Below are 24,857 nucleotides of genomic sequence, written 5' to 3' on the forward strand. Positions count from 1 at the left end.
TGTTGTATGAGCCCACGTATGTGAAACATCCAAAAGCAGCACATCCTTAGAGACAGAAGGCAGATTAGCAGTTGCTGGGGACTGGGAAGGGGATGGGGAGTGACTGCTCAGGAGGATGCAGTCTCCATTTGGGATTAGGGAAACGTTCTGTAACTAGACAGAGGTAATGGTTGCACAACATTATGAGTGTGCTAAATGCCATTGAATTATTTACTCTCAATGGTTGATTTCATGATATGTGAATTTCACTTTAATAAAAACTCCAGTGCAATCATTTCTGAGTGCCTCTATCACACATTCATTCAACAAACAGTTATTGAACTCCTGCTTGTGCCGGCCTCTGTACTCCATACTCAGGGTCCAGCAGTGAGCAAAACACACAGAGGTCCCCACTGCTCTTATGGAGTGGATATTCCAGTGTTAATGAATTAATGGACACATAAACAGACAGACGGATGGAGGACAGTATCTGTCTATCCTAGGCAGAGAAGGGTGGGCAAGGCATTTGAGACTGCAGAAAAACCATTGCAAAGGCACAGAGCCAGGCAGAGAGTTTTTAATTAGCCTGGAGGCTGAGCACAAAGGTCAGGACGTTTCTCTTTCTTTGTGTCCTTTTTTTCTTCCTTTCACAAGTTTTTCTGTAAAGGGTCAGATAGTAAATATTTTAGGTTTCACAGGCCAGATGGTCTCTGTCACAACTACTTAATACTTAACTCTGCTGTTGTAGTGTGAAAACACCCACAGACACCATGCAAACCAATGTGTTTGAGTGTGTTCCAATGCTTTATTTACAAAAACAAGTAGTGGGCCAAATTTGACCCTTGCACCACAGCTTGCTAACCCCTGTCCCAGAGCAACTGCCCTGGAGACCCTTATTTTCCAGATTTAAGAGCTCACACTGACTTCTTGGAGGCTGCTGTTTTGGAATAGCAGTCAGACCCAGGAATTATTTCCAAAGCCACTCTGGGCTCAGCAGAGGCTCCCAGATCTCTGCAGCTGAGCAAGTCAGGACCTTGGAGAAAGGACTCGGTCTCAGAGCCAAAGACAAGAGCCACTCGAAAGTCCTCCCTGGAAGGGCCTCACATCCCCCTCAGCCTCATGAATGGAGGTCAGGGGTGAAGGCAACTCACAGTCCTGAAATGGGATCCTTCCTGGACACATTTCAGCATGAACTAATCCACCTGCAGGCTGTGTGACCTTGGGCAAATCACTGCAACTCTCTGAGTTCATTTCCTCTACAGTAACATGCTTGTACTAGTTCAACCTTCATGGGGCTGTTGTCAGGGTTTCCTAAGAAATCATGTTTGTGAAAAGCTGACCATGTTACACTGAAGGAACAAAGCCATTTTCAAAAGGTTATATAGGCTGAGTGATCCCATCTTCTATAGCATTGTTGAAATAACAAAATTAGAGAGGTGGAGTGCGGTTAGTGGCTGCCGGGGGCTGGGAATTGGAGGGCACGGGGAGTGGGAGGGATCCTTGCAGTGAGGAAATAGTCCTGTGTATCCACTGAGGTGATTCCTTAAAACTACAAAGATGAGCAATTTCAAAGAATGAAATACACATGCACAATACATGCCAGCTCACAGGCTCACAGGCACACAGGCACACAGGCCTAAAGGTATACTTATAAAAATGGTGCTCTCTGGATTGTAACAATGTCCACTTCTCAGTTGTAATATTGTTTCAAAAAACTCGAGTTTTGCCAGATGCTGCCTTTGAGGGAGACGGGGTAAAGGATACAGGGGAACCTCTTCCTACTATTTCTTTTTGCAACTTCTTGTGAATCTCTATTTCAAAATAAAAAGGTTAAAAAAAATGTTGAGCAAGATGCTCAGAAAATAATAGGTTCTGAAGACACTGTTGCTGCATTTATTTGTGCTTTCTGCTACTTTCAAGGAGTTTCTATTTGTTCTTTCAAGTGGAAATTCTTCACCGGCTAGCTTTGACTTGCTGCTTATCACTTGAATGAGATCATGGCTGGGACAAAACATACTATCCACACAATGACTCCATTATGACTAGTTCCATTTTACTAATGAGGAAACTGAGACTCTGAGCCTGCAGAAGGTCCTTAGAACTGGAAAGAAGCACGGCTGAGCTACAAGTCCAGGCCCCTCCCAAAGCACAGACCCCAGATGCTGATTATGGTCCCAGGGGCAGACACCTTTATGAAAGCAATGAGCACATTTGGCTTCCTGTCAGAGCACAAGCATTAGGGACATAGTAAGTGCACGATGAACCGCAGCAGCCTTACCATTATTCATATCAACAATGTGTTCAAACTTAATAGGTCATTTCCAGTCCTAACCAAAGGACCAAGGTGAGCACCACCTGTTGCTGTCAGGTGGGCCTTAGTAGCCCTGATATGATGGGATGGGGATGTGGTCTTCCTGCCCAAAAACTAAGATCCCAGTCTAATTATGAGAAAACAACAGAGGAGCCCAGATTGAGGGACCTTCTACAAAAGATCCCATCAGCGCTCTTCAACACTGTCAAATTTGTGAAAGGCAAAGGAAGACTGAGAAACTGTGACAGTCCAGAGGTGCCTTAGGGGACATGGCTACTAAACGCAACGTGGGGTTCTGGATGGGATCCTAGGACAGGAAAGACATTAATGGGGAAACTGATGAAATCTGAACTAAGTGGAATCTAGTTGATCCTCATGGACACACATTAAGTACTGAAGTTAACATCTTAGTTCCACAAATGTACTGTGGTCACACAATTTGTGAACAAGTGAAGACCATACGGAAATCCTGGACTATCTGTATAGTTTTGTAACATTGTGACTGGCCTGTAAATCTAAAATTACCACCTAATAAAAAGTTTACTTTTAAAAATTGTAATGTCACCACTAGAATTAATATGTAACATAATATTTTAATAAAAATAAAATGTGATTAATATAACTATAACATATTTAAATAAACCTATATGCTTAAAATGTTGAATATAAATCCATATATTTAATATGTTGATAATATAAACTCATATATATGTTGATAGTGTAAGTTCATATATTTCATATTTCTAATATAAATTCATATATTTAATAGTTTGGTAATATAAATTAATATATTTTAATAAAATTAATATAAATTACTACAATCAATATCTTTAAATAAATCCATATATTAATGTGTTCATATTATAAATCCATGTTTACTATGTTGATCATGTAAAGTCATATATTTAATATGTTGATAGTGTAAATTCAACTATTAATACTTCTAGTAATATAAATTTATATACTTAATAGTTTGGGTAATGCAAATTCATATATTTAATATTTTTGGTGATATATATTGATATACTAATAATTCATAAACTATCAAGTCACTAATCTGTAAACAATAGTAAGAACCTGTCTTGTGCTGGCAGCAAGCAGCGGGGAAATGGCTTAATGACACTGCATTTTTAGAAAAATGTTTCCAGTAGCTGGTGTAGAGGATGGAAGGGACGGAGGGTGAGGTCAGAGGTGGGAGGTAGGAAGCCGCAGGGAGCTTGGTGGCCACAGGGCCAGAGGAGCCTCCACCTCCCTGGGCCTCGGCTCCCACCTCCGAGCAGGCAGGGGCCAGCCCTTGGGCTAACACCAGTGGCCCACTGACCCAGTGTTCCCGGGACTGTCCAGGCTTGGCCCTGAGGTCCCGGGCAAACCTGGCTGGTGGCCGTCCTGGGACACCTCCCGTGCAGCCAGCGGCCTGACCGGGAGAAGGGACGGAGGAGCTGGGGGAGAGAGAGCCCTAAGAGATGGAGAATGAACAGAGATCTAGCTGAACTATCTTGGATCAACAAAATAACCTTTTCTCACAACCAGGGGCCTGGACGCTTTGTTGGTTTGGCTTTCACAGAAACGCAGACCACAGCGTTTGGACCAGGAGATGCGTCTTTGAACGTGGGGGCATTTATTGTGGACCCTGAGGGGAGTCCCAGCAGCCTCACCTGACCGGTGGTAGCGGTGCCACTGCTCCTGGGTGATGAGGCCCAGCCTCCAGGCCTCCTGAGCTCCGGAGCGCAGCACGGAGGTCAAGGTGGCCTCCTCGGGTCCGTGGGGCTCCCCAGCACCGGGGGCCTGCAGCAGGTAGGCGGGGGGCACTGCGTTCTCGTCCCTGCGGAAGCGTCGAGCCACCAGCTCTAGGTCCTGTGGTCTGTAAGTCATCTGGGCTCTCAGTGCCTCCCACTCCTTCTCTTCGATCAGCGTGGGGACTGGACAGGGTCCGTACTGGTCACCTACAAGGGCCTGGCAGCGAGAGGGGTACAGCTTCCAACCTCCACTCGGACACTCAGCTTGCGACCCTGGGTGATGAACGCTGAGCCCCTAACAATGGGCCTGGCTGCAGTGCCACTGGGATAATTACATGAAAAGATTGTTACGTTATTGATCACATTAAGGTCATAACACCCAGAGCCTTGGGACACCCGCATGCAGGTACCTGAGCTCAGGACATTGGCCAGGTAGACTGTGAATCTGACCGTGCACAAAGCATTATAGAAATTTTTGCTTAGAAAACTCCCTGTGGGCTGAATAATGGCCCCCAAAGACACCCTGTCCTTGTCCCTGGACCCTGTGAATGTACCTTACATGGATAAAAGGGTTGAATTGGTTAGTTTTCAGTGCCAACTTGCTGGGGCTGAGGGATGCCCAGTTAGCTGGTCAAGCCTAATTTCTGGATGTTTCTGTGAGGGGGTAAGAGATCAGCATTTGAAGGCGTGAGCTGAGTGAAGCAGATGGCCCTCCCCAAAGCAGGTGGCCAGCATCAAGTCTGCAGACTCCATAAAGGGCTCCTCTGGAAGCCCAAATGGAATGGAGAGAGAGGAAAAGAGAATTCCCTTTCTCTGCTGTGCGCAGGTCTCTATCTTCTCCTGCCCCTGGACATCAGCCCCAATTCTCAGGCCTCACGACTTGGGCTGAATTATCCAGTGGTTTTCCTGAGTCTCTAGTTTGCAGATGGCAGACGGTTGGACTTCTCAGTGTCCATAACAGTGTGAGCCACTCCCTGTAGTAAATCTCCTCTAATATATATATTGATATACAGTTGACCCTTTTACAATGCGGGGGTTAGGAGCACTGGCCCCCTGCACAATCAAAACTCTGCAATACCTTGTGAGACACCCAAAACTTAACTATGAATAGCCTACTGTTGACAGAAAGCCTTAGCAATAACAGAAACATTCAATTAATGCACATTCTGTATGTGTTATGTATTATGTACGGTATTTTTGCAATCAAGGAAACTAGGAAAAGAAAATGTTTTTTCAAATTGTCGCAAATCTTCAAAACCTTTTCCAGGATATATTTACTGGGAAAAAAATTCTGTATATAAGTGGACCTGCACAGTTCAAACCCGTGTTGTTCAAGGGTCAACCTGATATCCTGTTGGTACTGTTTCTCTGGAGAAACTTAATACAAGGGACTTTGCAGATGTGATTAAGTTAAGGACCTCTGAGCTGGGGAGACTTTCCTGGATTATCTGGCAGGCCCTAACTGCAATCCCAAGAGTCCTTTGTAAAAGACAGCCAGAGGGAGAATTTGACACAAACAGAAGAGGAGAGGAAGATAATTTAATGGAAGCAGAGATTGGAGTGGTCAGCCACAGCTGAGGAATGCCTGCAGCCCCCAGAAGCTGCAGGAGACAAGGGAAGGTTCTCTCCTAGAAATTTAGGAAGGGGTGCAGCCCTGTCAAAACCTGGATTTCAGACTTCTGGCTTCCAGACTGCGAGATAATACATTTCTGTTGTCGAAGCCCTCGATTTGTGGTCATTTGTTCGGGCAGCCCCAGGAAATCCATGATCCTCATTGTACACATGAGAAAACTACAGCTCCTCCTATGTCGGTAGGCACTGGCTTGTCTCAAAAATGGAGCTGTGACAGGAGCAGCAGCATCCATTGGCCCTGCCCAAATCACATTCTATGATGTGGCTCTGGGAGCAGGCAGGTTTCGGTAGCGCAGGGTAGATGCTGTCTTTGTTTAGAATCAAGGGGCTCAAGAGGCAGAATAGGACACAGAAGGAGTGCATGGAGCAACAGAGGGAGCAGCATGTGCAAAAGCCCTGGGGCAGGACATGTGGCAAAGTGCCAGTGCAGGAAAAGCAAGGAGGGCTAAAGCACAAACAAGGAGGGGGCTGTGGAGAAAGATAATGCCACCCACAAGGGCAAGACTGTAGGCATGGTAAGGCCCTCAGATATTGGTCTTAATGGCAAGGACCCTAGGAAGCCCTCTTTCTGCCCCAACATGCTTGGAGAAAGTGCAAACAGGAACGGGAGAGAATCAGGCTGGAGGAGGCCTAAGACACCGGACCAAAGTCTTGGATGTCCTCCTTATAAAATGGAAGCAATCACCCCCTCCCGTTCATTGGGTTGTATCGAATATTCCAGGGGCATGCACCTGGGAAACCTAGATAAATGTGATGACAGGCTATTGACCAGGACTCCACTCTCCGGGGGCCTTCCCTACAGTGACAGCCTAGGAGAAGTTGCAAGAAGTGCAGTCAGCCAACTACAAACCAGAGATCTTAGGAAGGAGACAGATGGTACAAAACGCTCCTGTCTGGGGCCAGAGCAAGGGAAACAGGAGGAGCTCGAAAGAAGGACATCAAGGAGCCAGATGCAACTCCCTCAAGATGCTGGAACTGCTTGCTGGTGGCCCCAGAGACCCAGAGCCTCTAAAAGGAAGTGCCTAGGGGCGCTGTCCCCAGCCGAGCTGCCTAATGACTTATTTACTGGAGAGATGCCTCTCTGAGGTCCCCCATGCAGCTCTGATTTTCATGGACAGACCCTCATTCTGAGCCACTGACTGGAGATGTTGCTGTGACTCTCAGGCAGGCGGCAGAGGGGAGATGCCTAGCTCAGGAGGAAAGCAGGAAGTGGTGAAGGGCCACCGGCTGCCCAAGGAGCCCTTCTAGAAGGAGGAGCAACATCCCCGGGCTGGCTGGGCCTGGGGGAAGCTCAGAGGTCATCCTCCCAACCCCCATGACCCCTGCAAGCTGCGCTGTGTTTTTCGCTGCCTGCAGTTTGGGTTGCAAAATCAAATTCCTCCTGGAGTCCTTTTTCTCCCCATCTGCCTCATTTCTTTAAAAAATTGTTTTCTCTTCTTTTCTGCTTTGAAACACAATAAAATGATTATCAGACTTTTTTGGAAAACTAAATTAGAAGACTGGTGGGGGAGGGAATTGGCGAAGGAGATACGCCAGCAGGAGGGGAGAGCCTTCCAAACATGAGGACATATTCTAAAGCAATAATAATTTAGACAGGGTGGTTCAGAAGGTAGAAACTTTCAGTTATAAGATTAGTAAGTACTGGGGAGGTAATGTACAATATGATAACTGTAGTTAACACCCCTGCATGGTGTATTTGAAAGATGTAAGAGAGTAGATGCTAAATGTTCCATCACAAAGAAAAAAAATTATTATTTTTTTTTCATATCTCTATGAGATGATGGGTATTCACAAAACATATTGATGTGGTAATCATTTTACAGTATAAGTAAATCAAATCATTATGCTCTACCCCTTAATCCTATATGGTGCTGTATGTCAATTATATCTCAATAAAACTGGGGAAAAAGAAAAAAATAGAGGAAAAAAGTATCAACATACAAAGAAAAATAGAGTGCAAAAGAAGGAAATGCAAATCTGACTGTATAGACAAAACTTAATACATAATAAAGAAAGCTTCTCTCACCCTCTGCCCACGTCTTAGTTCACTGTAGAGAGGGCTAATCTCTAAAGTTGCACAGGTTTTGGCAATGCTAGGTGTGTGCTCATCTGTGATGTCCAGTGCAGTGGCCACTCACTGCCCGTGGCTGCCAAGCCACTGCACCGTGGCTGGTACCACTGAGGACGTGAAAATTTAATTCTACTTGATTTTAATTAATTTAACTTCAAATTCGCCACACGTGGTTTATGGCTACCATAATTGGATACTGCAGTTTGAAAAACAAGCAGCCCTTGTCTGTTTCTCTTTATTTCCCTAGAAAACCACTTTTACAATGGGGGCCCCTCTCTCCTACATTTTACCTTACCTCTCTTGTAGAGGTTCCAGAGGATTTTTCATTTTATTTGAGCTGCTCAAAGTTTCTTTGTGACGAAGGTATGCTGGACAAAGATATTTTCTTGACTTTTTCCTTCTTTACTTTCTAGGACACAGGTCAGCAAACTTCCTCTGTAAGGGCCAGACCATCTTTTCTGCCTTGCGGACCAGACCGCCTCTCTCAAAACTACTTACAGCTGGACAGCAGCCAGGGGCAATATGTAAATGAGTGGATATAGCTGAGGGCCAATAAAGCTTTATTTATAAAAATCATGTAGTGGGCCAGATTTGCCCCATGGACTGCAGTTTGCTGACCCCTGCTTTAGGGTTTCTAAGCCCAAATGTCAGAGTTGTTAGCTGTACTTGGAACTTGGTGCTGTAGTAAATGAAGACTCTGGAACGTCATTGCTGACAATAGCCCAAAACAACAACTGGGAGCTGGGGGTTATTTTGGTGACAGAGGGTGTGCAGTTGGGAGGGGAGAAGGGAAGACCCTGTAACATGGGAAGATCGGCCCTACCTAGAGCCAAAGGAGTTTGCCCCTGAGGCAGGGTCTAGATGGGGCCACAGAGCCTTCGTCCAACACCCCGGGCCCATGGGAGGAAAATATTGCCGATACCCTGTGGTTCTCCATCTTCTCGATGGTTTTTCAGGATCTTATAGTTCCAGGGACATAAAGTGGATGGGGTGGAAAAGCTGGGAAAAGGTTCAGAGCAAATTCAGAGATCCTTCTGGGCTTTAACACTCTTGTGTCCAACTCACCTACTGCTTCCACTTGACTGCTATGTCTGGATCTCAGCTAGCTCTGTGGAAAATGAATGCTGTGATCGATTAACCATGTCTACAATGGGCAGGCTACGGAGGTTGGATACAATAGCAGAAATGCCAGCCACATCTCTTCATTACAGTGTTTGTATAGGAAGTGGGGGCCATATTTCTGGGCTAGGACAAGATATAAGAGCTAAAACCCATCCTTCCCAAAAGACTCACAACAAATGCTGGCCCTGTGGATGTTTTCCGACACCGGTCAAGCTCTTCCAAGCAGAGTTCCGTGGTCATGTGATCAGTGGCCTCTGTGTTCTGAATACCCCACCTCAGATCAACGACCTGGAGATAACAGCGTGGGTTTGTGAGGGAGGTGGCAGGCTGGGTGGTTTTTTCAATTACCTTTGACAAAGGCATAAGGCTTCAATAATTTTTTTTGACAGCTGCTCCCCAAAGGAGGATATATGGATTAAAAGGATTTGAATAAAACCCATAACCTCAGTGTAATCATAAGAAAAACATCAGACAGACCTAGGTCAGGGGCATCTCAAAGGACAACCAAGACTGTCAAGGTCATGAACAGCCAGGAAGGCTAGAGGAGTATTCCCAGACCAGACTGGGGAGATGCAATGGGGTTCTCTGGACGGGGTCATCAACCAGAGAGGAGACACAAATGAAAGACTGGTGACATCCAAAAATAATGTCAGCTTGGTTAATACTAAGGCACCAATGTCCATTTCTTAGCCGCGACAAATGTGCCCTGATAACGTAGGGTGTTCACCAATAGGGGAAAACCTGGATTCAGGGCATTTGGGAACTCTGTACTGTATGCCACTTCCCCATAAATCTAAATTCTGAGATCAAAAGTTTACTTAAAAGCAACATTTTAAAAAAGTTATTTAAAGAACCTGGGCCTTTTCAGAACAGTCCATTTCCCCTGAGGACATGTCCACACTTGTTCACAGAGCTCTCTTTGCAAAGGAGGGTGCTCAGCTTGGCCAGAATCAGATGTGGCAGAGTCTCCTTGACAACCTCACGCTTGCCTGCTTGCTGGAGGGGGGCTGGGCGGAATGGTTTCATTCAGGCAGTAAAGCTGATCCTGGGGAAGGCTGGGATCGGGAGGGAAGGGATAGGACTCAGAATGGTCCCTGACTCTCTAAATTCTTTTGTGCAGAGGGAAAGACACAATACATTCCTGATGTGCTATAACATGGGATAAAAGGCTCACAGGACTGGATGTGGCTGGAGGAAGAAAGGGTCAGTCACCAGGCCTGGGGAGGAGCCTTAGGCTGTCCAGGCCTCTATGCCCCATCTGTGGGCTGAGGATGTTTACAGTGTTTGCTGCGTGGATATTAAAGGGATGACCATGGGGCATTCATCCTCAGCCTGTGATTTCCTTTCCAGAGCCTCTGCTGCTGAGCTGGAATCCCCACACTGCTTCTCTCTCAGTAATGTATAAACGCTGATGTGTGTTATAATCGAGGGACTCCTGGTGCACTGGATCACTGTCACAAAAGGCGTGGAGGCAGCCTCAGCCAAAGCTGAGGCTCCAAAGATGGTTTGTTGACCGGCACACTGAGACATGCAGGTGGCAGTCCTCAGTGGGGCGGGACTCACAGGCGACTCTGTTCGGGGCTCATGGCAACTATGCCCACCATCAGCGCTCCAGAAAAAAGGCACACCCCACTTCCATGCCCACCCCAAATTAGACTCCCCATTGAAGCTGCCCCCATGTAGGGAGGGCCAGGAGGGTAGAGCAAAACAACAATAAAAGTCAGTAAAGTGACACGTCCAAGATGCAGGGTCCCAAGGTGTCCACTCCTAGCACTGGACGGGGTCATCAGTTGGAGAGGGTACACAAATAGAAGACTGGTGGCATCCAGATTACATCAGGTTGGTTAATAGGAGGGCACATCGCCTGTGCAAACCTCAGTGCCCATTGTTTTGTCCTCATGCTGCATCTACCCGAGTGACACACCCTTGTACCCTAATTCCAGGGCAGGGGAAACGGAGACAGTGAGAAACAGGCAGGGAATTACCTCAAACATCAGGCCGTGCTTCTGGCAAAAGGTCTGCACTTCAGGACAGGCGGTGCTCTGTAGAGTTTCTCTCTCTGCATCCATATCTGCAAGGGAAGGCGTGGACCACGTCACCTGGAGGAACCCAGAGCCCCTCCCGGCCCCATGGTTCTCTCCTAGTGTCACTGCGCCCGCCAGGGCCAGGGCCCCTCACAGCAAACCCAAAGACACAAAAAACATGAGGCAAACCAGAGATGCCAACCATCCTGGGCTACAGGGGACTTCCCTGGTGTTAGCGCTAAAAATCCCACATCCCAGGGAACCGCTCAGTCCCAATCAACCGGAATGGGTGGTCAAGATACCCGGTGGAGTTTGCATTTCGGATAACCAATGAAAGACCCGATAGCGTAAGTATATCCTGTTCTATGTGCTATTTGGATAAATTTGCATTTCTGGTAAACCCTCTTCAAGGGGCATTTCGGACCAACAACAAATAATTTGTGAGCCTAAGTATGTCCCACCTAGGCAGTATTTGGGTAATGTGTTTATCTGATAAGCCCAGCTAGATTTGCATTTCAGAGAAAATAACAAATGATGTCATAGGGCAGGTGTGTCCCATGTTGTGTTTGGAATATACCTACATTAAAGGAGCATTCACTGTTGATCTGAAAGGGAGATTTAACTCAGTGTCCTGGTTTTACTGTTGTCCTTTTGGTTTTCTGCCTTTGCTACATCTGGTGGCCCTGCGCCCAGGGCAAACCTGGCTTCGAAGACCTTCTCCCCAACTCCCACTCACCGTGTGGCCTTGGGTCAAGTGTAAGGCTATCCTGTGTCCCTCCTCTGCAAAATGGGGGTGGCGCCTGTATTTCGCAGGGCTGCAAGTTCCCCAAGGACCCCCTCCTCTACTCAGTCATCGCTGATTCTCAGCACGAAGCACAAGCACTCAAAAAATGTTGGTTGAACCACTGAATCTTATGAGTAAAAAGAACCTAGTGTAAGGTACACGTGGAAGAAACACTTGTTTCTCCACATGGCCAGGGGGAGGTCACTTTAGTGTCCACAACAGGACTGCCAAAGCCACTGGTACAAAGAAGCTGCCCAGGTCCCCTCGTGGCAGTTGACCTGGACGCCAATCCTGGATTTGCCTTCTACCCCCTTCCCATCCTAAGCCTATTTATAAATTCCACAGGTTATTTTTATTTATTTTTTTACTCATCCAAGCCTTTATTAGGTACCTACGATATGCACAGTCCCGTACAAAATACTAAAGGAATACAAAGATGAATTTTAAAGCGGTGTCAGCTCTCAAGGACCAAATCAGCTGTATGCAGCCTTTCCAGGCTACAAATGACTTTTCTCAAGAGCCCTTTGCGATATTCAGACGGGTTTCCATCAGTGGTCTTCACGCAAGCATGGCTGCTGACGCCCAACACTGCAAACGGCAGCACCAGCACAGAGAACAGATGCTGCTAGTTTTGTCTTATTCTTCAACAGATTTCTCCTCTCCGCTCTCTTCATCGGCTTCATCCTTTTCCTTAGAAGAATCCTGGCTGTTGCTATCAATAGAATAACTTTCTTCCCCATTCTCACTTTCTTCTATTTTTATTTGTTCATTAAAGCTTTCTTTATTTTCAGTGAACCTTTAATCTCTTGGTTGTTGAAGTATTCAAACGTTTTTCCACTTCCGCTTTGCTTTGAAACAAATTCATCAGATATCCCTAGTGCTTTTAGGGTGTTAGAATAATGCTTTTCTGCTGCCATTCTTGCGTTTTTCTGAGCAACTCTTTCAAATCGCAGTGGCCTGCTTTTTAATTTTTCTTCTCTGTCTTCCAGTTCGGGTCGGTCATTCTCTCATCCTTTCCTTTCACTCTTTCTTGCGGCTTGCTCTCTTCCGCTGGGAGATGCCGTGGGCACTGGAGGGTTGCAGTTACAAGGCACAGGCTTTGCGCTTACACTTCTTACTGGTGATTTGTCCCTTGGAGATAGATAAGACCTATGTGTTTCTTTTAAATTTTCTTTGTCTGCTTCTACGTCTGCCAAAATCTTCTCTCTTTTAGTGGATGCGACGTGAGGCTGCATGACCATCAGGTGATTTACAGACTGTTAGTAGTTTGGGACATTTCTGTTCTGAGAGGAGTTTCTGATATCACTCAGGAAGGTTTTCAAAATCAGCAGTCTGGCACCTAATCTTGTATTTATACTTCAACTTTTCAGCCTGTTCAGGACCTTTGAGCCTATGTGTAGCAAAACCCCTGTGATTTGGCCTCGAAGGCAAGGGAAACGCCCTCTGGGGGCTCCGGGCCTGCAGCTGCTTCCTGATGTTGCCACAGAGCCCGTCTTCTTTCAACTCATTATTGGTACTTGAGCCATAAGCAGATGGAGGTATGGGTCTGGCTTTAAATCGATTTTTCTTTTTAGACTTATAAAAAAGTCTCTCAGCTGCTTTTCCCAGATTGCTTGCTTCTGCTCCTCTCTTGTGATAAACTTTAATGGCTTTTGTGAGGCCAAACGGGCTTCTTTGTTTTTCTCCTTCCTAGATCTCCGTTGTTCATTTTGCTTGACTATGTCACGATAAAGGAGCGAAAAGATGAATACAGGAACTGGACTGGCTTGGAATTTTTTCTTACACTCTGAATCCTCTTGTTTTTTGAGCAGTTGGTGAACCATTTCAATATCTGATTTAGATTTCATGTTTTCTTCTTTTTTCTTCTGTTCTCTAATCATCATTTGAAAAGCTGCAGGTACTGTAATCTTTGACAACTATTCTTTTGGTTTCTTCTTTGTTTTTCCAACTGCTGGGAAATCAGCATCTACACAATGAATATCATCTTCCGCAGGAAAGCCTGTGCACATATTGCTGATCGGTTCCTCAGCACTCTGCTCTCCTCAGGGCACTCTTTTTCTAAGCTGGGTAATTCATCTTCGGAAGAAGACAAAGTCAAGAAGGAAGACTGAGCTGAACAGGCTCGGAAGGCCATGTCATTAACGAGACATGGTATGAGTTCTCTTCTGAGAAGCCCTGGAAGAGACACTACAGTCTTCTTCTCTGATGATCATTGGCTGAGCTTCCTTTAAATTCAATTTATTCTGGTGCATTTTTCTCTGACTTTGCCATAGTTTCCGTGTGGGCAGCCTTCAGCCTGCCTAATTTCCTATAGCACTCTCCATTGGAACGGTACGTATCAGAGAAGTCCAGAAAGTCCTCAGAGCTCACACGTGTTTGTTCATCCACCCCAGAAATGTTGGTGCTAGAATCAGCCTGTGCCCGCGCGGGCCACGCCACCTTCCACTGCTTCTCCTCCTCCAAGGCTGCGGCCGTTGCTGCCGCCACCAGAGCCTCCGTGGGGTCTGCATTCGTACTGGCTGACCTGCACTCCAGTGGTGGGATTTACCAGGACTTGGAGACCGGAGGCCACCAGCTTCGCCACTCGGTGCCAGGCGGCCATCACCGCGCCGTGGAGGCCTGAGCGCCCGCGCTGGCCCCGGGGTGGGGCAGCTGGCGCGGGCTTCATCTACCTGGCGGCTCCGTTCTCGGGGTAGGTGGTTACTTAGATTCCACAGGTTATTTACATTTGTCCATAAAATATTTCTTAGGAAGCCACTGCGTGCCCAGACCCCTGCTAACCATCAGGGCACAGTAGTAAATAAGACAGACGTAGCCAAAGCAGTCATCTACTACTCCTCCCGGCCCTGGAGCCTTCTGCCCTCAGAGCTGATGGCTAAGTCTTCAGAAGTTTTGTTAACAGAGCCATTATGAAAAAATTAAGTGACCTGAACTTACAATGGTGCACGTTATAGTAAAAGCAAAGATGGCAAATACTCAAAACTCGCCACTGCCTAATCATTTTATTATATTCGACCTTGAGCTCTGTTCTTGATTTGGTACCAGGGATGTGCAGTTGAGCCTTGAACAATGTGGAGGTTATAGAGGCACCGACCCTCTGCACTGTCAAAAATCTACATATAACTTCTGACTCCCCCAAAACCTAATAGCCCACTGTTCACCTGAAGCCTTCCTGATAACATAAGCAGTCGATGAACACGTATTTTGTATGTTCTATGTATTATGTACTGTATCCTTACAATAAAGTAGGCTAGAGAAAAGAAAATGTGTTTTCAAATTGTCTGAGTCCCCAAAACATTTTCTGACATATTTATGGAAAGAAATCCACTTATCAGTGGCCCTGTGTGGTTCAAACCTGTGTTGTGTAAGGGTCAGCTGTATTAGAAAGAGATGAATCATTACATGTCTCCGCCCAACTCTGTGTCCAGTGAAGCCACAATGGCAGCTGGAAATTGACCCTGGTGGGAAGATTCATGCCATGGAAACTGGTAGGCAATACAAATCAAGAGCTTCGGTGTCTCCTTTTTACTTTTGAGGGAACAGGCCATTGAACATTTGTCAACACACCAGGCTTTGCCCTCGGGTTGCCAATGGCCTGGTTGCAGGAGACAGACATTCGAAAGACACATAAATTGAATAACAGACCCCAAAATGAAATAAGCTTATGAGGTCTGGGGCTTTGTGGGTCCTAAGAATTGCCTGGTGTGACACAGCAAGGAGAAGAGGACCCTATAAGGTAAAGCTGGGTGGCCGGCAGAGTCCGGGGATGCAGAGCCTTGCCGCTGTGGGAACATTCCCACACTCCTTACGCCTCGGGTGTGGCCAGAAAATGTTAGTTGTGATAGAGTTTGCCGCTCTCAGTCTGGCTCCTCAGGAAGGAAACAGGGGGCCCGGGAGGCTCCCCCTCACCAGTTCCGCAATCCACATCCAGTTCCCTTAGAGGACCTGGCGAGCTGTGCCCACTGCCCCTGAGCCCACAGCCCGGCACACCCCTTACCTGAGACCGTGGAGCTGATGAAGACGGCCACGCTGCTGGATGGAGGTGCTGGGAGGGGGCCTGCCTGGCCCCGGAGAAGCCGCCGGAGGGCGCCCGGACTAAGGGGGCCCGTGCTCATGCTGCCTGCCCACCAGGACGAACCTTCCCCAGAAAAGGGCCTGGGCCTCCGGGACCTCACACCAGTGGCTGGGTAGCCTTCCTGGGAGCACAGCCGGGCCGGACCATCCGGCATGGAGCACCCATCTCACTCTCCATGGTCCTTTGGGCACCCTGTAGCCCCCAGCGCCCCAGGGCGCTGAGCAGGCTGCTCCTCACTGCTGTGCTTCGTGTCCAAGCGCTAAAGGGGAGATGCTGGGCAGTGGTCCCCTGGCCGAGGCGACTGGATGTCGGCTCCTCCTGGCCCTGGAGCCTTCTGCCCCTCAGCCAAGCAGCTCTTCACCCTGACAGCTCAGCGGTCGCCACAGCAACGGCAGCTTCCTGGAGCTCCGCGTCGGGGCCTGGGGACCAGCCAGCCTCTCCCACAGCTGAGTCCCTTGGGACTCCATGAAAGTTGAGCCTGGGCCCAGGTGTGCAGGGGGAAGCCATGGATGCTGGGAGCCGGGCCCAGCCCTGGCAAGGCAGGCCACGAGGACACACACTTAGCAGAACCCCCACCCTTCCTGCCCTCACTGTCCCCTCGAGCTCCATCCGGGCTCTGGGTGTACTTGTTAAACCAGCAGTTGTCGACCGGGGGCGATCCTACTCTCCGGGGACACTTGCACAGTCTGGAGACATTTTCGTTGTCACGACTGGGGGAAGGGGAGCTAGTGGGTGGAGCCCAGGAATGCTGCTTAGGTCCCTGCAGTGCCCAGTATGCCCCCCAGAGAGAACTGTCAGTCCCCAAATGTCAGCAGTTCCGAGAAACTGAGAAACCAGCTTTAAATCAGCTCTATAGATTTCCTTGCCTGCAGGACGCGTGGAGCCTGATGCTGGCTCTCTTTGATAAGAAGGGAGGTTAGTGTGTCTCCAGTGGCACTCAAGGACCTCATCATATCAAACCGAGATGCACTCTTCAAGATTAAAAAAAAAAAATCCATTTGCAGCAACATGGCTAGACCCTGAAAGCGTTATGCTAAGCAAAATAGGTCAGGCAGAGAAAGACAAATGCTGTATGATCCCACTTACATGTGGCACCTAACAAAGCCAGACTTACGGAAACAGAGAGTAGAGTGGTGGTTACCATGGGGTGGGGGGTGGGAAAATGGGGAGATGTTGGTCACAGGGTATGAACTTCCAGTGATAAAATGAGTAAGTTCTGGAAACAGATGTATAGCATGGCAAATAGAGTTAATACTACTGTATCATGGACTTCCAAGTTGCTAAGAGAGTAACTCTTAAATGTTCTCACCACAGAAAAAGAAATGGTAATTATGTGGCAGGATAGAGGTCTTAGCTAATGCTAACCACGGTAACCATCTCACAATATACAAGCACAAGTCAACACATTGTATACCTTAAACCTACACAGTGTTATATATATATCAGTAAATATCTCAAAACTGGGGGCAGGCGTGGAATAGCCCCAAAACACAGGCTGTCTGACCAAGGAAAGACCTTCTCATAGTTTGACCTTATTGAAAATGCCCTGGTAATCTGAGTCCTGCTCACCCACCTCTCGATACCAGCAGAAGGAATGTATACCATGGGGTCCATGGGCCTGGCTGGAAGGCTGGCTCCTCCACTGCGGGCCTGCAAGATGTAGGCAAATGGCCTCCCCCCTGGGACATCAGCTGCAGTGTCTGCAATGGGAGTGAGGATCAATCAGGAGCAGGTTAGGGTGAGGAGGGAGAGGCACTCGGTTTGGAATCAACACATAAGGGAGCATGCTGTGTCTGAAAATTAAGATGAATGCCAAAAACATCCACGCTGGGGCAAGCGGGCACAAGGCATTTGGGAGACAGGTATGTAGAGTGCCCACTTTACCCACGGGCGCTTGATGAACAGTGGTATCAGTTCTCTGCAAACAGTCTGAGCTTTTTCAGACCTTGTCCGTCTCTGCCTCAGCATCCCTTCCCTGCCTTGTCCACCCAGGGAAGACCTTGCTTTACAGGGGTCCCCAGATCACCCCCATTTCAAGGATTCACCAGGTGGGACTCACAGAATTCAGAAAAGCTGTTCTATCCCAGGTTATGGTCAATTACAGTGAAGGCACACAGATTAAAACTGGGAAACAGGAGTCACATGGACAGACTTTGATTCTCACAGTAACAGTGTGTGACAATGCACGTGGATTGCCAACCTGAGATGCTCCCCTGAGCCTCGAAGTCCAGGGTTTGTACTGGGCATTGGTCACACAGACACCCTCCAGAGGTAGAGCTGATGTCACATAGCCCAAAGTCCCCACCATAAGTTACACTGTTAGCATAAGTGATCTGGTCTAGCCCAAAGCCCCCAGGCAAATGAAGACACTCCTATCAGGCAGGACATCCCAAGCATTTAGGGGGTACCTCCTAGAAGCTGGGTAAGAGCCAAACATTTCATGAGCAGGGTATGGGCAACCCAGGCCTGCCGAGTGAATCCTTTCCTGCACAGACCTGCTAAGTACATAAATACTGTGATGAAGTTGTGAGACAGGGACCATGGGTGTAGTCAGCATACGGTGAGGGCCTCCAGAAAAAACAAAGCAAGATAATCCACTGTGGGATTTGCTCTGGCCTGCTGGGGGGCCCAGTTTCTTTTTCTGACTTTATCCAGGTGCTGCTCTTCTTCCTCCAGCCCTAAACAAATGTTTTGCAACCTGGGCAATTGATTTAGCAAGCAAGCCCAGTCATAAACAATGTAGTAAAAACAAGAAGGATTCCATCTTGAAAATAAAAAATTTCATTTTAAAACCCAATTACTTAAAAAGTAAGTTAACATCCTCTTTAACAAACAGACAATAACTCAGCCCACCTTGGGAGCAAAGCAGGCAATCTTGAGTGATGCGCTCCCAGACCAGGAAGCTGCTATCCTGGGAGGAAATCACAGCAGAACATTTCTTGTAAACAACCAGGAAGACTAATAAGAAACCTAATGTCTCTTCAAAGATAAACATTTTGGGACCACTTAGCAGGTGTGCATCCCTAGCCCTTTGTCTGTCTCTCAATTGCCTATAAAACCCTAGACAACAGCACCACCCTGGACTCTCTTGCCCAAGCCAGGAGCTCTGTCCTCTCGCTTTATCTCTAAATAAAAGCCTCTGCCTTGCTCTCCTACCTTGAGTGTTTGCAAAGTTCATCTTTGACTTGGTGAACAAGAACCCTGGCATCAGTTGACTGTCACCATCTCACAGAAGATGAAACTGAGGATCAGAGTGAGAACTTGATCACGAACCTGGAAGGGCAGAGTCAGGGAGCAAGTGCTGGTCTGGTGCCCTCTCTTCCAGGGACCTTCAAAGCCAACCTGCCGTCAGCCACCTTCCCACAACCCACCCAAGATCCACTGATATAGTTAAACTTGCCTGTCCCCAAATCTCTGTTTCTTCCCCCATTTCCCTGGGTCCCCAGTAGGTCCCTTGGGACCAACTACACTTCCATGCATGACCATGTTTACCACCTCCTGATGCTCACAAGAGAGTCAGAAGATTTTGACCTTAACACTCACACTAGGCTTTCTTTCTCTTATTTTAGCCCAGACTTTTCCAATCTTAGCATGGCTGATGTCTGGGGTCAGATCATTCTTTACAGTGGGGGCCATACTGCACATTGTGAGATGTTGATAAGCTTCCTGGCCTCAGTCCACTGGATGTCAGTACCAGACACCTCCCAGATTGGAACAATCAAAAATATCCCCCAAACATTGCCAATATCCACCAGTAGGTGGCAGAATCATGTCTGGCAGAGAACTTGCCTACCACACAATCAGCTTATCGCAGCCTCAGGTCCTTTGCACATGCTGTGCCCAAACTCTCCATCCTGTGACCTTTCGTATCATTCACCCCTCAGCTTAAATGCCGCCTCCTAGAGGTTTTCCCTGACCACCCTGTTGCTCAGTGACCTCCCAAGCCACTCCTGATGCCATCACCCTAGTGGAATTCTCTGCATGCTACTCACCACCACTGGATATATTTCTTTTTGCTTCTTTACTGCTTGTCTCTCTTCAAGAATATGAGTTCTGTGAGTGTGAGGATCTTGTCTGCCAGGGTTGGCATACCTGGCCCATAGCAGGCACACTCAGCAAATAACTGTCACATCCACAGGCTCATTCACAACTGTCCATCTGCCTCAGCTCCTGTGTGTCAACACAGACAACTAAGCAAGATGACTTCCCAGGAAGGACAGAGGCTCTCTGCAGCTCCCGGCTGGTTTCCCTGGCCATGGGCTCTCTGACCTTCTTCTTGTTCTTGCAGGTGGTGGAAAGGCCAAAAATCCTCTGGGAAGTAGGTTAGAGAAGAAGTTTCTGGGCCCAGGGCAGCCCGGAAGACAAGCCCCTGGCTATCCTAGTAACTTTTGTCTTATTTGAGGCACTGGACGGGTCTCTCTCTGCCAATTCCCCCAGCAACCAAGATAATGAAAGAAAGTGTGTGGCTCTCTGGCCCAGCTGGGCTGGGCATCTAGCCAGACGTGGTGGTTAACCATTGTATGCCGGGCTGATACACTTGACACTGCAGATGCTGGCTGTTGAGGGTCCGTGAGGCACCAGCTGGTTGACTTTCAGTATTCATAGTCTGTCTGAGAGGCTGATGTTACGATCCTGCACTACGGATGTGAAGAAGGAGGTCCAGATAGATGAAGCCCCTTGTGTGGGCCACTTGATTTCTCTGGGCTTTCTCAACAAGCTCCTGTATTGCTGAAAGAATGACATGTACTTAGAAAGTGCAACTTGCTTGCACAGTGAAATTCACTTATCACGCACCTAGTACCATGCCTGGGTCCTTCAGAGTGCCCATGAAATGTTGACCATGATTAATTGCTATGATTACCAGGCTGGCCCAAGTGGCAGAGCCAGGAATCAAAGCCTCCCGGGTCAATGTTCCCACAAGTGTTAATGAAATCAACATCTCTAGAAGAGGGTTTTTCAACTCCAGCACTGCTGATATTTGGGGCCAGATCGCTCGCTGTGTCCTGTGCGTGTTGGGGGAAGGTCATCAGGAAGAGGTGTTCACTGGTTTGACCCACAAGCCAGACCCAGGCAGCCAGAGGCCCCTTACTCCCTCCCTGTTTACTCTGCTGGCCTTCCCTGTGCTACATGCTTCCCAAGGACACAGCCTGGAGATAGCGATGTGGTGTGGAAGCCGTCTGGACTGTGTATGCGACTGAACCCAGTTTAGGCATCTACATAAACTTTTAAGACCTGGCACATGGGTCTGGAAATCTTGCAGCTGCCCCAGACAAATCTCATAGGTCAGTTCCTTGCTTATTAAAACTGCCACCCACCAGTCTGGAGTGGACTGCCTCTTTCTACCCTCCATGTTCAGGCACCAGTTTTAGATCACACCCGGGAAGCTCCTGAGAGTTTGCAAACCAACAGTGCACTGTAAGATGCAGCGCCCCTGGGCTCCACCCCCAGATGCCCATGGCACTGCCACTTCCAGTTATGACAACCAAAAATGTTTCCGGACATTGCCAAGTGTTCCCTTGGGAGCAGAATCTGCAACTCTACCTCCTGGCTGAGACCCACTGCTTTATATGTTAGTATATTCATGCTACAATCACCATGTTGATATATGTTTCTGGGGACTCTCTAAATTTCAGGTACCCACATGCATGTTTCCAAATTTCCCAGCCATCTGGGCACTTTGATGGCTACACGGGTTTACCCAAGATGAAAATAAGCTTCAGAGACATTCCACGTTCTGCCCAAAGTCGTCTGGCAAAGAGAAAACGAAAAGGAATGAGGCCTGACACACACTACAATGTGGATGAACCTTTAAACCATCATGCTGAGGGGAGGAAGTCAGGTGCAAAAGGCCACGTGTTGTGTGAGATCACATGTGAAACGTCCAGAACAGGCACACCCATAGGGACAGAAAGCAGGTCAGCGGTTGTCAGGGGCCAGGGGAGGAGAGGGGGAGTGGGCTGCTCATGGGGACGGGGTTTCTTTTTGGTATGATGGGAAGAGTCCGGAACTAGACAGAGGTGATGTTTGCACAACATTGTGAATGTGCTACATTCTGCTGAATGATATAAATGACTCATTTTATGTTACAGGAATTCTAAAATTCAACTTAAAAATGGATTTAAATAGGAAAAAGATGTTTATCTTGAGCATTAATTTTTTTGTCCACTCACCCCCACCCCCACCCCAAGTGCTGCACCGAGGTGAGTGCCTCTTCCCAGTCTGCACCCTGCTTATGCCCCCTCTGGGGGCACCACCCTTATCATTCCCCATTTACAGATGGGAAAGCTGAGGCCCCGGGTCACACAGCTAGTAACTTCGGGAGTACTCTTTGAACCCAGGCTTATTATTGTCTGTATTTCAAATTAATTGCTTTACAGGCTTTATTTAAGTCTCCTACCAACCTTTCCTGGCAGTCGCCATGCTGCATTCGGCTGCCTGTGTCCTGGGCTGGTCTGTGCCCAGCCTAGAAGTCTCTGATTTCTCACCCGATGAGTCCAGGCCAGCATGGTCTGGAATGATTGTCCAGTAGAAATCAACAGTCTGCCTCACTTTTGCACAAACTTTTGTGGGTCACAGACCACACTTGGATATCCTAATAAAAGCAACGAACCATTGCCCCTGCTCTCTATCTCCAACATTCCAGGGTGTGAGTTCCTCCCTGTTCCTATCAGGCAAGTGACTCCATCTCTCTGAATGTTAGTTCCCTCATCTGCAAAAAGGGCAGGTCATCATGCCTCCCAGGTGCTGAGAGGTGGCTCTCAAGGTGTGCTCTGTGCACCCCTGCAGTTCCCGGACCTTTTCAGGAGTCTTTGAGGTCAGACCCCCACTGTCACATTAATACCGTGTCATTTGTCTTTTTCCCTGGGGTGACATCATACTGATGGTATACAAACAATGGTGGGCAAACTATGGGTGCTTCAGCAGGAATCAAGACAGTGGCACCAAGTGTAGTGGGAGTCCTGGTACTGTCCACCACCACGCATGCACCGGAAAAGGGGGGAAGCATTAGGTTCGTTTAAGGATGTGCTTGCTAAAGTTTGATAAAACAGTAGAAATTATTAATTTTGAAAAATATCAACCCTAGAATATGCCTCAGGTATTCTTGCATAACTTGCTCTTACACTCATGTTTTTGAGATTTGTCCATGCTGTGGCTTGCTCGTTTTTACTGCCGTCATATGAAAAGCAATTTGTTCATCCTGTCGATGAACATTTGCAATGTTTCTAATGTTTTTTCGTTAGAACATTCTGGAAAATTCTGGAGGGGTTTGTAGTCAAAGTAGGAGGAATAGACTGATGGATTAGAAAGGAGACTGCCACCCAGTTATTTGTCAGTAGGCCTGTTACAATAAGAAGCAAAGGATTGTGGCTCAGATGAGTGTGCAGATGGGGAGACTGAGGCTTGGAGCATCTAGGTGACGCCCACAGCCACAGGGGATCCATGGGTGTGGTGGGCAGCCTCTTAGATGAGCCCTGGTGATATCCACCTCCTAGGAGGCACACTTTTCAGTTGGTTCTTTCCCACACTGCTCTGCTGATCTGGTCTACATGACCAGCAGAATACAGCCAAAAAGTGGCAAGAAGTCACTTTTGAGATCAGGTTATAAAAGACTGTGACTTCCACCTCTGGCACCCTCTCAAAGGCTTACTCTTCCTCTCTCTCGGGTTGCTCAGTCTGAGGGCAGAAGCTGCCACTGTGGTAGGAAGCCAAGCCAAGCCAAGAAAAGGGACTTTTCTTTAAGGCTTGAAGAACTCAGAGGAATACCAGGGTGCTTGAGTTTACAGCAGTGTAACAATGTACCCCCCACCGGGACCCAGTGATCTGGAGCAGCTTGTTGATCAGTCATGTAGGCCCATTAGTTTACAACAGAGTACCCCGGTACCCTTTACTGAGATAGGTTAAAACATAACCACTCTGGCTGAAACTATAGGACATTAACAGCTCCCACTGCAACATTCCTGGGGGCTGACTCCCTTTGACCCCGTTGCGCTCGCACTCGGCCTTTGGATATGAATCCGCTGAGCCAGTGCCTACACTAATAAACTGCTTCTCACCATTAGTGCTTCTCGCCAGACATCTCGGTGTCCTGACTCCTTGTTCGTAGTTCCTGCAACACCATGTTGTGAGTAGCCCATGGAGAAGTTCATGAAGGGAGGACTGCAGCCTTCATCCACCAGCCAGGGAAGAGCTGAGGCCTGGAACAGCTATGGGGGTGATCTTGGAAGTCGATTCTGCAGGCTTAGGCTCCCTCTGGTTGACATCTTGACTGTAACCTCATGAGAGAGACTCTGAGACAGAACCACCCCAGCTAAGCCACTCTTGGATTCCTGGTATTCAGAAACCATGTGACATAATAAATGTATGTGGTTTTAAACTGCTACAATTTGCAGTGTCTCATTATGCAGCAACAGCTAACTGATACAAAGGGAGCAGTGCCAGACCTGAAACCTTCAGCTCCTTATCTAGGCCCCCCTAGGATAACCTGCTCCTGCCGGGTCTGAGTCTTTCTGCCTTATTTCCACAAAGAGGCTTTAATGACCATTTTCTACCATTTTCAGCTGAGGAGGCACAGCCTAGAAGGCTCTAATGCAATCACAAATGTGATGATAAAGGTGAGACTTTAGACAATCACAAGGAGGAAGGGGCCAGCCGGGAGGGAATCTCTGAGGTGTGGGGAGGGGACATGCAGACATATGTCTTCTCAACCAGTTCAGCAAGAAATCCCTTAGATATGTGTTTTCTAAATATTCCTGCCTTCCAGTCTAAATCCATGCTGTGGTCTCTGTCTGGAACTCTCTCTCCGGTATCTTCAAATCCTCCCTATGTGTTTCAAGGCCCCACAGAAATTTCTCTTCTTTGGGAAGCCCTTCTTGACCCTCCATGATCCCTCGGCATTACCATGATACTTCCTTCTCTCTCTTAGGGAATTCCTTAAGACCAAGGGATGGGCCTTGGCATCTCTGTGCCCCAGGGGACTGCAAGGAACGCACACACAGCATCAGCAAGTGTTTGTTGAATCAATTATTGTCTACTCTGATGCTACAGACTTAACATTTGTGTCTCCTCCCCACCCAAAATTCATAGGTTGAAATCCCAACTCCCAACGTGATGTAAATACTAAAG

At 47.7% G+C, this 24,857-nt stretch overlaps 1 protein-coding gene, 2 long non-coding RNA genes and 1 pseudogene across 5 annotated transcripts in view; 1 reads left to right on the forward strand and 3 right to left on the reverse strand.

The window, feature by feature from the left end:
• Positions 1-8,305, forward strand: part of LOC130680056 (uncharacterized) — a 71,389-nt gene extending 63,084 nt beyond the window's left edge. For all 3 annotated transcript variants that reach the window (XR_008993070.1, XR_008993071.1, XR_008993069.1), the window contains one exon: positions 8,143-8,305. This is a non-coding gene — a long non-coding RNA (uncharacterized LOC130680056). The remainder of the gene's footprint in view (positions 1-8,142) is intronic.
• LOC130680054 (NACHT domain- and WD repeat-containing protein 1-like) overlaps positions 1-17,875 on the reverse strand; it is a 64,714-nt gene extending 46,839 nt beyond the window's left edge. Inside the window, exons 1-4 of the mRNA XM_057490058.1 lie at positions 17,308-17,875; positions 10,837-10,922; positions 9,023-9,139; positions 3,946-4,243 (exon numbers count right to left, since the gene is read on the reverse strand). Of these exons, the coding sequence (XP_057346041.1) occupies positions 3,946-4,243; positions 9,023-9,139; positions 10,837-10,922; positions 17,308-17,422 (616 nt within the window). The 5' untranslated portion in view covers positions 17,423-17,875. The remainder of the gene's footprint in view (positions 1-3,945; positions 4,244-9,022; positions 9,140-10,836; positions 10,923-17,307) is intronic.
• On the reverse strand, positions 10,933-14,941 carry LOC130680055 (protein FAM161A-like; annotated as a pseudogene).
• Positions 17,876-18,495: 620 nt separating the features above from the next.
• LOC130680057 (uncharacterized) lies at positions 18,496-23,920 on the reverse strand. Its single transcript, XR_008993073.1, has 3 exons — positions 23,789-23,920; positions 19,727-20,462; positions 18,496-19,007 (listed from the first exon to the last, which is right to left on the reverse strand). It is a non-coding gene; the product is annotated as an uncharacterized LOC130680057 (long non-coding RNA).
• Between the last annotated feature and the right edge of the window lie 937 nt (positions 23,921-24,857).

Source organism: Manis pentadactyla, chromosome 12 (assembly GCF_030020395.1).
Source record: "Manis pentadactyla isolate mManPen7 chromosome 12, mManPen7.hap1, whole genome shotgun sequence".
Classification (NCBI taxonomy): domain Eukaryota; kingdom Metazoa; phylum Chordata; class Mammalia; order Pholidota; family Manidae; genus Manis; species Manis pentadactyla.